Source organism: Crocodylus porosus, unplaced genomic scaffold (assembly GCF_001723895.1).
Source record: "Crocodylus porosus isolate Cpor-Errol unplaced genomic scaffold, CroPor_comp1, whole genome shotgun sequence".
In the NCBI taxonomy this organism is placed as follows: Eukaryota; Metazoa; Chordata; order Crocodylia; family Crocodylidae; genus Crocodylus; species Crocodylus porosus.
In genome coordinates this window covers 24,389,559-24,403,639 of record NW_017728931.1, presented here as the reverse complement: position 1 = coordinate 24,403,639, position 14,081 = coordinate 24,389,559, and the positions used below count along the sequence as shown (strand labels likewise).

Below are 14,081 nucleotides of genomic sequence, written 5' to 3'. Positions count from 1 at the left end.
CAGGATAGAGGCATGGCTTGTGGGGTGGGGGCAGCTCCGACAACTGCTTACACCCTGGGAGGGCGGGGCATGTGCCTCCAGATCTATGCAGCAAAGGGCGGGCTTCAGCTCCAAGGTGGGCCGGAGCTGCACGGGGCTTTTCATGTCAGGGGCTGGGCTCTCAGCAGACACCAGCACCACTGGGAGAAAGCTGCGGCCACCTCAAATTTTGCAGCAGCTCCACTCCCAGCCCCACACTGTCCCAGCTGAATGCCCTACCTCCACCCAAGCAACAGGAAAAGCCAGGGCTGCGCTGGGTGGTGGCGTGGGGCTGGGAACGGAGCTGCGGGTAAATTTGGAGGTGTTGCAGCTGCCTCTCAGTGCCACCAGAGCCCGCTCCAAACCCAGACCCCAGCAAGAAAAGCCCTGCACAGCACTGGCTCTGGCTCCACCCTACAGCTTCAGCTTGCCCCATGCTGCACAGATCCAGTCGCACGCCTCCCTGTCCCCACCCTCCTAGGGCACAAGCAGTGGTGGGAGCTGCCCCCACCACACGAGTTGTGCCTCCATCCTGCACCTGCCCCCCCAACCCAGCTGGGCAGTACCTGCTCCTGCCCCCTCCCTCATCACAGGGGGGTGTTGATCTACCCCCACCACACCCCTTTCCACCACACCAGACTTACTACCTGATGGCAGCTATATTGGATCCGTATTGGCCAACATGCCTCCTTAAAAATCAACTATTGATATCAGCCCCCAAAATCCCTACCATATATACACACATGCACACAAATGTGTGTGTGCGCGCGCGTGCCACCATAATGGCACAAGAGACCTGCTCCCTGGAGGTGGTGGAAACAGAACAGCTGGTAACAGTGGATGGGGGTAGGAGGAGGAGTGAGGCCACTGGAGCTGGCCCCACCTATTATAAAAGCTGTAGGCTGTCTATCCAGCCATAATGCTTTATGCACACTCTGATTGGCTGACGGAAACAGCCAATCAGAGTGCTCCAAGCACAGCATAGCACCGCAATAACGGCGAAGCAGCACTGAGGACCTGACAGAGTGGGGGAATCAGAGGCCAGAGCTGCTAGCCTCGGCTCCCCCATCCCACTCCCTGAAACCGGCACCAAGGACGGCACCTCAACAAAAGCCAGCTGGGATGGGGTGAGGGGGCATAGTGGGGGTAAGCGGCCTGGTCCTGAAGCGGTGAGGAGGTGCGTGGCGGGAGTGGGCCTGACCTTAGACTGGGGTGCTGACATCACAGCGCTGGCCTCACTCCCACTGCCAACAGATGCAAAGTGAAAAAAAAAAAAAGGGATGAAAAAACACAAGTACTTTACAAGCTGCAGAGCCCAGACCCGGACTCCGGGAAAGGAGTGAGGGGGCAAGGTCAGTAGTGCTGGCCTTGCCCCCCCTACCTCACTGCTGCATCCAAGGGGTGACCACAGACCCCACCTCCCACAGCTTGGACATTAAATTAGTGCTTGGACCACCTCAGAAAAAAACAACAGAACCTCCATGGGGGGGGGGGATTGGATGAGGAGGGAGGGGACCATGGGGGGGACCCCTGCCAGGCCCCATCCTCTGCCTGCTCTCCCAGCCCCCCTGAGCACACCCTGACTGCTCTCCCAGCCCCATCAATGGCTGCCCCACCCAGCCCCAGCATTCATTCAGTTGTTTTTAAAGGAGCCCCATGCTCACTGGCTCCTACCAGGCAGGGGGGGCGATCCCCACTGCCCCATGCTGCATGGGGGGCTCTGCCACGAGCCTCCAGAAGCCCCGATGGCCACTGCAGCAGTCAGTGAGTACAGGGCTCTTTTTTTTGTTTGTTTTAAAGAATGGGATGCTAGAGCTGGGTGGGGCAGCCATTGACAGGGCTGGGAGAGTGGGCAGGGGATAGGGCCTGTTTGGTTCAGAGATTCAGCCAAATCAGATTTAGACAGATCAATTTGGGACAGTAATTCGAATCATCAAATCAAGTAACTGTCCCCTGAATCGTCCAAATCCAAATCCAAAGCAAATACTAGTTGCTTCACACAGGCCTGTTATGCTTTGCCATTAGTCGTGCTGGGGCCACCTCAGAAAAATTAGTAGGCCGTCCATGGTAACTGATGCCACCCCAAGTCCTCACAGTGCAGCATGCCTGCTACAACAACTTCAGGTGCAGCAGCTCCCTCCTCAGCATCACAAAAAATAAATCAATTAGGCTTTAAAATTAATTAGTGCTGAGGCCAGTTAAGAAAAAGGACCACCCCTTCCATGTTACCTGCTGCCTCCAAGCTGTTGGTGCAGCAACTCCCTCCACCCTTTTTCTACACCTAATAAATCAGTTGTGAAAAGCAATTTATTAGCAGCAGGACCACCTGAGGAAAAGCAGAAGCCAAGTTCCCAGCTATTGTGACAATACCGTGATAGAACAATTGGATGCCCAACCTTTCAAGAAGTTGTCACAAACTCTGCCAGTGCTTTACTATGGGATGTAAATGTCATGCTGAGAGAAAATGTTGTCACAATAAAGAGCGCTAACACTGGAGACAGAGCCACACTCTAGAACAATCTGCTGAACAACGACTATTAGATGCAAGTAGAAAAAGACGTTTAAGTGACAATGAATCTAAGGACCACGCTACATGAAGGCGGTGATGGGATTTGCGACAACATCGTGAGAGCCTGTAGATGACAGGCTACTGTGCAAAGACTATTAGATGCACAACGCCATCAAGAATGCCGTGCTACTGCATCACAAGAGGAGGCTACGAAATGAAGACAAGTAGATGCACACCATCAAAAACGCCATGCTAATGAATCACAAGAGGAGGCAGCTTTATGCAGACAATTAGATGCGCAACACCATAAAGAAAGTCATGCAAGTAAGTCTCATGAAAAAGGCATGATGCAAAGACATTTAGATGCCACATGCCATCAAGCAAGCCGGGCAACTGAGTTCCAAGAACATGCTGCAGTGAGACAATAGTTGAACTCCGTTTGCTCTGCAAGAACGTGACAAAGGCAATTCCTAATGACAGACTGTAATTTCTTGACAGAGTCAGAAGTAGAAAGGCATTATTGCAGTAAAATGGACTTGTTTGCCAATTGTGTCATTCTTTAAACTTCACAGCTAAGTAGCCATCAGATGGGAAGTTTAAAAATTGCTGTCACAAAGGAAAAGTGAGGTTGCCTTACTGCCACAAATTTCCTCCATTACTTAAAGAGATCATAAGCAACTCGCAGCATATGTTTTATGAGAACTTCCAGACCAATACCAGGTTATTGAATAGTTCTTTAAGCTTTGCATCTTTGAGAGAAAAAAAAAAAGTCACACCTGTTCCTGAACAGGGCCCATATTGCTTTTGTGTCTATGGACAATTTGATCACCTCATTTACAGCCTAAAGGAGGAGAAGCAAGATCCTATGGCCTACTTTATATTTTGGATCCCAAAGACGCAGTTGAAGAATGGTTAAATTATCCCCAAAATCACCTATGCGATCCTGCTTTAATGTAGGACCTGGACACTTTAATGAGAAACATCAATTCACTTTCAACTCTTACAAAATGTTAGTTGAAGTTGTAAGAGAAGAAGAGTGAACAGCGGGTGAGGAAAGTCATTCAATTGCAAATATTAGCATGGTGTTCTGTTGTGACAGAGAATCTGACAGAAGATATAATTTACCAAGCAATGTTGAAATTGCCATGGTTTTCTGAAATGACAACGAAGAACTGCCTTTCCATAGGGATATAAGAATTTACTCAAGATCTCAAGGCTTTGAAAATATAAGTATTATGAATGCCAACTTAGATCCCATGACATACGTTGTGTTTTATCCATATGGTGAACCAGGTTGGCATCCAGCTTTAAAACTTGCTGGATATGAGACTTCAACATCGAAAGAAGTTTCCATGTTACAATGCAAAGTTGCTCAAACAGCAGTTCATCAAAATGAATTTAATCCAATGTTACGTGGAGAAAAATTAACTCTACAGTGGATTGTAGATTCACATTTACAAGTTGAAGCAAACAATTTAAATTACCTTAGGCAACAGCAAAGAAAACTTAATGGTCTTATGGACTTCTTAACAGAAACTGCTGAAATCTCTGGTATGCAATTATGAAAAACTGTCATTTTACCATCATAATTCTAAAGAGGACCAAGAAATATGCAAGAACAATATCATAACACCATGGCAATAGTGAGCAAATATGGTCACCCAGATATGTTTATTACATTCACTGCAAATCCAAATCCAAAATGGCTTGCTACTCAAGAAAATTTGTTTCCTGGACAAAATCCCTCAGACAGACCAGACTTAGTAGCAAGAGTATTCAAAATTAAGCTGGCATCTTTACTGGATGATGCCAGAAAAAAACTATTTGGTCCAGTTATCATCCATGTATACACAACTGAGTTTCAAAAATGAGAACTCCCACATGCACACATGCTATTTATACTGGAGAACAAGCTTGACACACAAGCAGTCGTTGATTGTATAGTTAGTGCAGAAATTCCTGCTCCAGATACAGACCCAATTTTATATTGCATAGTAAAAAAATGCACAATACGTAGACCATGTGGTATTTTCAACAGTAATTCACCATGCATGAGTGAGGGAAATTGTACCAAAATTTTCCAAAGCCGTTTCAACAAGAAACAGTAGCTAATGTCAATAGATACCCTTTATATAAAACAGGTGGGCAAAATGCAGCCCACCAGGCCATTCTATTCAACCCACACAGCCCCTAAAAAATTTAGAAAAATCAATACTTATCTGACCCTGGCATGATGATAAATACTTATCCGACCCTGGCATGATGATCTGACCCTGGCAATACTTATCTGGCCTGTTGTAACGCAGCCCGTGATGGGTTCCCAAAACTCGGTAAGTGGCCCTCTGCCCGAAATAACTGCCTACCCCTGATATAAAAGAAGCCAAACAGGTACCATCCAAGTATGCAAACAAACAGAAGACAGTTATGTTGTTTCATACAATATCTTTTGTTAAAATACACCACTCATATCAATGCTGAAGTTTGCACATTGATTAAATCCTTCAAATACATCTTAAATATGTTTACAAAGAACATGACTGCACAAATATTAAAATAGTAAACAAGCAATGACTGCAACATGACAAGATACCTTGATGCAAGGTACGTGAAACCACCAGAGGCTATGTGGAGACCGCTGGAAAACTGAACGCATGATAGATCTCATGGAATCATTAAATTAGCAGTTCATTTGCCACTCCAACAGTCAGTGTATTTTCAGCCAGGGCATGAACATGAGGCCAATCACATAGGCATTTCAAAAACAACTTTAAACACTTGTTTTTTATTAAATCACAATTGCCCTGAAGCACAACGGTATTTATACTGTGAAATTCCATACCATTACATATTCCAAAAAAAGGTATTTGGCAAAGATGACAAAGAGGTGGAGACAATATTCTCCCCAGAATGTATTCAGTAAGTCCAAACGATATAGAAAGATTCTGTTTAAGAGTTCTACTACTGTATGTCCATGCAGCAACCAGTTCTGAAGAATTACGTACTGTTAACAATGCCCTCTGAGATACATTTCAAGAAACAGCAAAAAGACATAATTTGATGGCCAGTGATGAAGAATGGAGCTACTGCCTGGAGGATGCAGCTGGAATTCAAATGCCCAGACCGCTGAGGCACACTTTTGCATTCATCTGCATATTTTGTAAGCTATCTAATGCATTTCAGCTATTGCAACAATGTCAGGATGCCATGACAGAGGACCGTAGGAGACATCACAATGATAACGCTGCAGTACAGAAGACATTGCTAGATATCCAAGAATTGTTGATGGTCCATGGACTATATTGTAGTACTTTAGGTCTCCCTGATCCACTTACATGCATTGATGTATTAGTTAAAGAGATTATGCAAAATGAAATGCCATTTGGAAGAAAACTGCTTTTGTTAGGCAGAGACTTCAGACAAACATTACCAGTCATAGTACGATCTACAAGAACAGAGATGACTGAGGCATGCATAAAGAGTCATCATCTGTGGTCGAATTTCACCAAAATCAAATGATCACAAAATATGGTCACTGAAGGACAACATCAATTCAATGGCAGGACTCTCAAAGCCGGTGAAGGAACTATGTCAAATGATTATAGGTTGCCACCAGATCTAATTGAAATACCAGAAACCTTTATTGAAATAGAGTCCATTATCACAACAGTTTATGGGAACCACATTGAAGCAGAAGACTTGGAAATGAAATTATTGTAACTCCCAAAAATAAATACACCATGGAATTGAATACTAAAATTATAACTTTGCTGCCTGGTGAAATGAAAGTACTGCAGCTTCCATGATTGCAGATGACTCTGAAAATCAAACTACTTATCCCACTGAATTTTTAAATGTGCAAACACCATCAGGACTCCCACCACATGAATTGCACCTGAAAATTGGTGCTATTGTTATGTTAATCAGAAATATGAATCCAAAAATGGGACTACGCAATGGAATTTGACTGATGATAAGAGGATTAAACCACAATTTCATACATGCTGAAATAATTGCAGGTACTACTGTAGGATAACACGTCAATCAATCCCTTGGATTGATTTGGCTCCATCAGGCACACAACTACCTTTCATTCTGAAAAGGAGACAATTTCCCATAACAACAATGTTTGCGATAACAATTAATAAATCACAAGGACAAACATTCAACTCAGTTGGCCTCTGCTTACCAGAAACAGTGTTTTTAAAAATATACATTTCACTGGTTGCAAAGAAACAAGGAAATCTAAATGGTGACAAGAAAATATTCACTGAAAACATAGGCTTTCAGGAGATATTTGATGATACTTGATTCCTCACACACCATCTGCATGCTTAACCAAACTGTAAGCAACCCAAAGGAACATCGGGGAACCAACCCCAATGGCATACTGAATCACAGGGAAAGGAAACAATTCGTATCTTTACATGTTCAGTCTGCTTAATTTAAGTTTTCAACATACTGTCCTTAAGCTACAATACATATAAAATGTAAAACCTACCTGTTTGTTCCTCTTATTTGTAAGCCATCTGTCATTCTGATCCTTGGAGGACAAAGGGGACAGGTTGGCATGGCAGAGCACTGCCGTGATGGCAGAGAATGGAGGAGACACGGGGTGGGGCAGCAGAGGATGGGGGGAGGGGCACACAAGTAGCCAAACAAGGGAGGGGGGCAGAGGTAGAGCAGCAGCATGGGGCATTAGGCCAGCAGAGGATGAGGGGGCCGCACATGAAGCCAAACAAGGGGGGGAGGGGGTGCAGAGGCACAGCAGCAGCAGCATGGGCATTAGGTGGCGGCACTCCATTCCAGCTTCCTACTCAACCTCCCTGTCATTCAGAGAACTGACTAGTACATATATAAAAGAAATAAATACAACTATCTTAAAAAAAGCAACCACAAGGAAAAGTTGGTAGGGGACAAAGGGTGGCACATGAAGGAAAGGGAAAAGGAGTGTAGACTGCTGAATGGGTAGCTTTGGCTACCATTTTATACAGCAACAACTCGGTGATGGCTGGCTCCTGCCATGACCCAATGTACACACTTCTGACTGCCTCCCTTGAAATATCTACTTTCAGACTTGGGTGCAACTTCCTCTGCCTCATCTGCTGGCTGTTGCACATAGCACAGCAGTCTCTGGTTTACAATCTGTCTATGCTGGAGGTCCCCAAACTTTCTTATTGTGTACCCCCTTCCAGATTTACCAGCTGCCCATGTACTGCTATCAGCCTGTTTTATATTTTAACCCCTTACATGCCAATTATTATTATAAAGAATATACAATTTCTCCTACGTACCCATGAGAGAAGTCTTCCATAGTACCAGGAATATGCATACCCCTGGTTTATGTAGTGTACCAAAGTACGAATGCAGCATGGGTGGGCATACCCTGGTAGCACTGTTAACAACTGCACTGAAGACACATCAGCATGGCTTTCAGCATGGACTAGGAATCAGGGTCCAAGCCTGATGCTGACCTGGATACACATTCAAGTTACTAGCCCCATGACAGTCAGATTAACAGCATAAGTATACTAACATTTGTGACAATCAAAACTGTTGTGTTGTGCAAACATATCCTGAAACACAAAGGCCTAAGACAGTGGTGCTCAACCCTGCTGTTGAGGTGGGTCCCTGCTGAGGGGGGACTGCAGGCCAGATTCAGCCTGTGGAGCATGGTCTCCCCCAGTCCAAAAATTTGACAGCTGTGGACCACTGGCAGGAAGTTGTTGCTTCCCTGCTGCCAAGTTTCTGAACCCATGGGGGACCCACAAGATGGATAGCATGACCCTGCACACTAGATTGGGCTCCATGGCCTCCACCCAGTCCATTCATAGAGATCCAGGTCCTAATCAGCCTCCACCCAATGCAGCCTGAGGACCAGACCCATATCGGTCATTTGATCCGCAGGGACAAAAGGTTGAACACCACTACACCAGGAGGTTTTGTGCAGCCAAGTGATTTTGGACAAAAAAGGCATGTGCAAACAGGGCCTTCTGGGGAAAATGCTTGCTTTCCAAGTCTAGAAAGGAAGCTCCACTACCAAGTCCAGAAAGGGGATATGAGGTAGAAATGAAACAAGAACAAAAGGTTCTGGGAGATAATTTAAGGTGTGGAATTTTTCTCTCCTTGTCCCAAAGACACACTTCTATTTGGGACAGGGGAAATAAATGCCTTATAGACAAAAGTAAAATTGAAAAGGTGACGCCCAACTTGAAATTGCATGCCTCACTGTATAAAGAGATTCTCAGAACATTATTTTAAAACTCTGTACTGAAAGTGCCCAGATATAGTGAGGACTAACACTCTAGATGGATCCAAGATGATAATTCCCAAAATAATGAAGTATACATTTCCAAAAAGTGTACAGAGTTCTTAAAAGTGAATTTAGCCTGCACTGTACAAGAGAGACGAAGGATTACATACACAAGAAATCTACTTCTTCTGTGACCTCTAGAAGAAAGTTTCATTCTTACTCTGTTGAAGTTGCTCAACTGCTCCAAAGCACCTGCTGGACCAGACATTGCCTACAGGCTCCCCTTCAAACAGGGTACGCTCAAACATCAAAGGAAGACTGGGCTGCACACAGTCTCAGAGGAAGACTGAGACTGAGAAATCTGAACAGCCTCACTGAGAATTAGAAAAAAAAAATGCAATGAATGGGTAGTGGGTTTGGCACAAAAATACATTAATATAGTAAGAAAGAAAAACCAAGAGCTGAGGAAAGCAGTCCTAAAGTTAAAAAAAAAAACAAAAAAATGAAAACTTCACTTGTATGTCTTGAAGCATTCTTATGTCAGTCTGCATTTGTTTTCTGAATACAAGAAAACTTGTTTGTTTACTCATTTACAGCAAAAAGATTTATTTTCACGCACTATTTATTGAACCTGGTCTTATAAGCCTTATAACCTGCCATAAAGTCAACATGAGTTATGATAATGTGAAACACCTTCAGCATCTGTTAACTAGTAGCAGTGATACAGCTAAAACCATCCATCATATTTGGGCAGTTATTAAATATGTATGTGTGTCAGCAATTTCTAAATATACCCACTAGTTTCTCCACTATTTATGCACATACACAACGTACAAATTATGATAATATTAAAAGAAATTCATGGAACTTCTAAACTTGCTCACGTCCCTATTCCTAAATCTAGCAGATTTTTGTAAATCCAATTCTAAACTTCTAAGTTTTGGTTCAGGATTTAAGGAAAAGCCAGCAAGGAGTGCTTTGCCTGAAAATGATTTTAAATAGAATACATAATAGACGTTTAAGAAAATGTCAAAATGAAGGTACCACAACTCAAGGTTTCAATAAGATTAATATTTGACCAGTAGAGGGCACTAACCCAACTCCCTCAATACATTAGACTAGATTTATAAGGGTTAGCTCCTACACTGAACTGCACAGATTTAATTAACTCCATTCCTTAGGCTGTTTTAATTATTTAGATGCCAGTTACCACATGGACACTCATTTCAAAATAAAAAGCAGAAGACTCTAACAGACAAACTGATTAAAATGAGCCAGTTTTATTCAGAAGTAAGCGTCCACACAGAAACTTCCAGAGATTTTACTAAAGCAAGCAGTTTTAGGAAACAGATTTAGTTGAGTTAAAAGTCATGAGCAGAAATACACCAATTGGGCCGGGGGGGGGGGGGACCCAAGAGCTTCCATAGCACTATCATTAAATATGTTACTGAAAGTATGTACAGGGATAAATAGTAACCATATTGCTTTAATAAACAGTGAACACTTCCCTCTCCCCTTCTTGGTGATGATGGCAACAACTCCTTTAGTCATATTAATACTTTCAAAGGTTTGAAATTTACATAATTATGGGTATTTACACAATTATGAAACTTGCTAAATATAACGCAACATTTAAATTTTTCTCCCCAAATTTTAAAACTGATCACTTCTCCTTGAATGACAAGTGAATTTTCTAATTAAATGATGCCTTGCCTACAAGCTTGGATACATTTTTAGTGTTGTAAGCATACATGGTGGTTTGGTACACATATCAAAGGTACAGTCGCTGTCCTGAAGGTCCTACAATCTAACATGTTATTTTATAATTATTTTTTTCCATCTGTTTAGACAGCATCCACTAAAGTAACACTTGGAGGAATACTACTGGATCAAGTTGTTTATGAAGGTAAAACACTGAATGAGGTGTGTGGAGGTGAGGGGACGGGGGGGAAGCGAGAGGGCATCTTTAGTACAGCAATGCACAAACATTTTCCCAATTACTGGATCACAAAATAATGTTCAGGTCATCCTGTGCAGTTAGTCTGAAAGCTTTCAAGAATAAAAGCAACATTTTCCAGGAAGATTACTTCCCCTCCACCACCCGGAAAGTAGTTTCATTTTAACATTCTGAATACGGTGTCCTGAGCTGGACACTACCAGTGATAGGGAGCAAATAATAGCCACTGGGCTTCTCTCAGTTCTAGTAACATGCCTCAATTCTGATATGAAATATCCATGTCATACAAGTCCTGGGCATCTAAGCAAAACTCTGATTTTGCACAATCACAGTAGTTAAGTCATAAGTTTCTATTATGGAGACTTGTAACTTCAGAGACAAGTTCCTTTGGCAAGAATGAGCAGTCACAAGTGCCATGCTACTTCTATCCATTTCCTTTATTCTTAGCTTCACACACTGTACATTTTTAAAGATGACACAAGAAGGGTCACCCTCATGTTACCAACCAGATGCTCTTGACATCTATGCCCACCAAGTCTCAATTTTTTTTTTTTTAATTTACAACCCTATCACCGAGCCCTACCCTTGCACGTAAATCTACTGCATTTTATCATGTCAAATTAGATTGGGAGCTCTCTGGGGCACAGACTTTTATGCCGTTTTTCATAGAGGTATATCAATATATTGGTCCATATCGGATCAGCACTGATAAAAGGAAAATTGACATTATCGGCGATCGGCTTTTTTGGCCGATGTAGCTGATAACGTCACCGATAGATGCCACGCACATGCACACAGCCACAGCATATAATTGGCAGGGAATGCAGCCCAGCAGCTTAGAAAGCACAGTCCAGCTGGTAAGTCTGTGGGGGAGGGGACATGGGGGAGGGAAAGGGCATGGGGGGTTGCAGATCGAGGCCCCCAAAGTGAGAGAGAGAACTGGGATGGAGCAGGCGCTGCCCAGCTGGGGCAGAGCACAGGAGAGGCCTGGGCACAGGGAGGTGGAGAGGAGGACAGCTCCTTACAGCTGCGCACACCCTAGGGGAGGCACGGCGAGCAAGTGCCCCTAGATCTGTGTGCAGGACAAGGGTAAGCTGCCTGCAGTGGGCTCTGGGCTAGGGGCTGCGCTGGCTTCTTCCCAGCAGGAGGCCTGGTCTGGGGCTGTGCCTGGGGCAGGGTAGGGCAGACAGCAGCAATGCTGGGAAGAGGGGCTATGGTGTAGGCTACAGCCACCCCAAATTCACTATAGCCTACCCTGTAGCCTCCCCCTCCCCCCTCTAGTGCTGCTGCTGCCTGCCCTGCCCCACCCCTCAAGCACAGCCCAGGCCCCCCACTGGGAAGAGGCCAGCACAGCCCTTGGCTCCAAGCCTGCAGCAGGCAACCCATCCTTACCCTGCACACAAATGCAGGGGGGCACATGGCCCCCATGCCTCTCAGCTCTGCCCCTGCCCTGCCCAGGCAGTGCCAGCACCTGCCCCAGCCCCAGCCCCAGCCTGCCTTCTCCCCCCCACAACAGACTGACCAGCTGGACACTGCTTTCTATGCTGCTAGGCTGCATATCAGCTATTGGATTGGTATTGGCTGATATGGCTGGTTAATAATTGGCCATTGGTATTGACCAAAAAAATCTTTATTGGTGCATTCCTAGTTTTGCAAAACACGATGCACATAATTTGACTCCAGGAAAGTAAACACAGCATTTCAACTATAGTGTTGTTTCTGATCCTGTGCAGGGAATTTGGTTTATCAAGTATGCTGATCCACTTGAGATTTCTGCCATCATCAGTAATTTCCCTTACAATTAAAAAGGCAGTACTTTTTTTACAGAATTATTTAAACCCCAACCTAAAACAACTCCCAAATAAATAGTTAACAGACTAAAATCTAGGGCCTCAAATCTAATTTCAAGTGTATCCCATGATGTACTTGAGGGGAGAAAAAAAATACTACACTGCCTACTCACAAACATCTCAAAAACAGTACCAACGGGAGAGAAAAATCAATCTGCCTCTTGTATTATAAAAACATGTACATGCTGTTACAATGAAACCGTCTACCTCTATTGTAGGATCATATTCATCCACAAAATGATTCTGAATTAGCTGAATTGTCAAGGCGCTCTTGCCTACACCACCAGCTCCAACAACGACAAGCTTATATTCTGTCATTTTTAGCAGCCCTGGTAAGGAGAAAACAAGAAATCAAGTGTAAGTCAAACAAAACTTTGTTTCAATTAATTGAAAATAATGCTAGTTTAACAGCCATCCCTAAATTCACTTCAGGTATAAAGGAAAAGAAGTTTCTCATCTCTCTCATCCTCCCTTTTAGACGCACATCCAGAAGGGGATGTTATTTCCATTTCTCAATCATTACACATAAAGATTTAGATCAACAATATTTGTACCCATTGGTTACTGCTGAACTTAAAAACCAGTTATTAATATCTATCATGCATTAAATTCTGGTAACAGCTGGACATTTGTTCTTGCAGACTGAAACACAAAGTTCAGCTCATGTTGTGATCAGCTGTTTTTTAAAAAAAGAAGAAGTGTTGAGGAATTGGGGGAGATGGTTCCCTGGATTTGAAAAGAGATTTATGAATTGGATTAAGTATAGCTGTTACTAAGATTTTCAATGAGTTTACTGAAGGGAAGTGCTATAAAGAACTGCCTCCATATTTTATTAGAGTTAAGCAACAGGAGCTCACCTTGACTGTTCTCTGGGCAAGCAGCAAGGTATCACTGCTGCTTTGGGGGCTCTTAGTCAGTGCAGAGGATTACAAGGCTGCTGGAAGGTAACAAACACATGGGGTCTTACCTGGGAACTCAGGAAAACCCTGAGTAAGAGGCCACTAAGAGCCAAGGAGCTGCCAGGAGCCAGGGAGGGGCAACTTGGTTCCTCAGGTGCTTACAGGTTCATCCCTGGGGGGCTAGGGAGACGGCTTGGGGGGAGGAGGGGCACGCGCACACACACACGTGTGTGTGTGAGAGAGAGAGAGAGAGACAGCTGGGCTAGGGGGAAGAGGGGTGTGTGTAAGTGAGCAAGCTGGATTAGGGGAAAGGAGGTGTGTGGAGCTGGCTTAGGTGGGGGTGAGCTAGGGAATGTGTATGAGCTGGTGAGAGAGCGCGAGCTGGGAGAGAAGAGAGGTGGTGTGGGTGTGGGTGTGGGCGCGGACTGCCCGGCGCAGCGCAAGGGGGTGGGAGGTGCCTACACAGGGCGCTGCTCGCCGGTCCATGCCGGGGCAGTACCGGGCCGGGAGGTGCCGGGCAGTGCCACCTGTCCGGCCGCGGCCGCCCCGGGGGGCTGTCAGCCCCGCCCGCGGTCCCGCTCCCAGGCAGCCGCCCCCT

General features: G+C 44.5%; 1 protein-coding gene and 1 long non-coding RNA gene across 4 annotated transcripts in view; one reads left to right on the top strand and one right to left on the bottom strand.

Annotated features, from left to right (window-relative positions):
- The window catches only part of KRAS (KRAS proto-oncogene, GTPase), a 36,838-nt gene extending 23,880 nt beyond the window's left edge, over window positions 1-12,958 (bottom strand). Inside the window, exon 1 of one of the 3 annotated variants that reach the window (XM_019544397.1) lies at window positions 12,792-12,958. In XM_019544397.1, coding sequence (XP_019399942.1) covers window positions 12,792-12,902 — 111 coding nt within the window. In that variant the 5' untranslated portion in view covers window positions 12,903-12,958. The remainder of the gene's footprint in view (window positions 1-12,791) is intronic. The other 2 variants (XM_019544395.1, XM_019544396.1) reach the window with 2 other exon arrangements.
- Window positions 12,872-14,081, top strand: part of LOC109316382 — a 37,604-nt gene continuing 36,394 nt past the window's right edge. The window contains exon 1 of the long non-coding RNA XR_002102828.1: window positions 12,872-12,941. This is a non-coding gene — a long non-coding RNA (uncharacterized LOC109316382). The remainder of the gene's footprint in view (window positions 12,942-14,081) is intronic.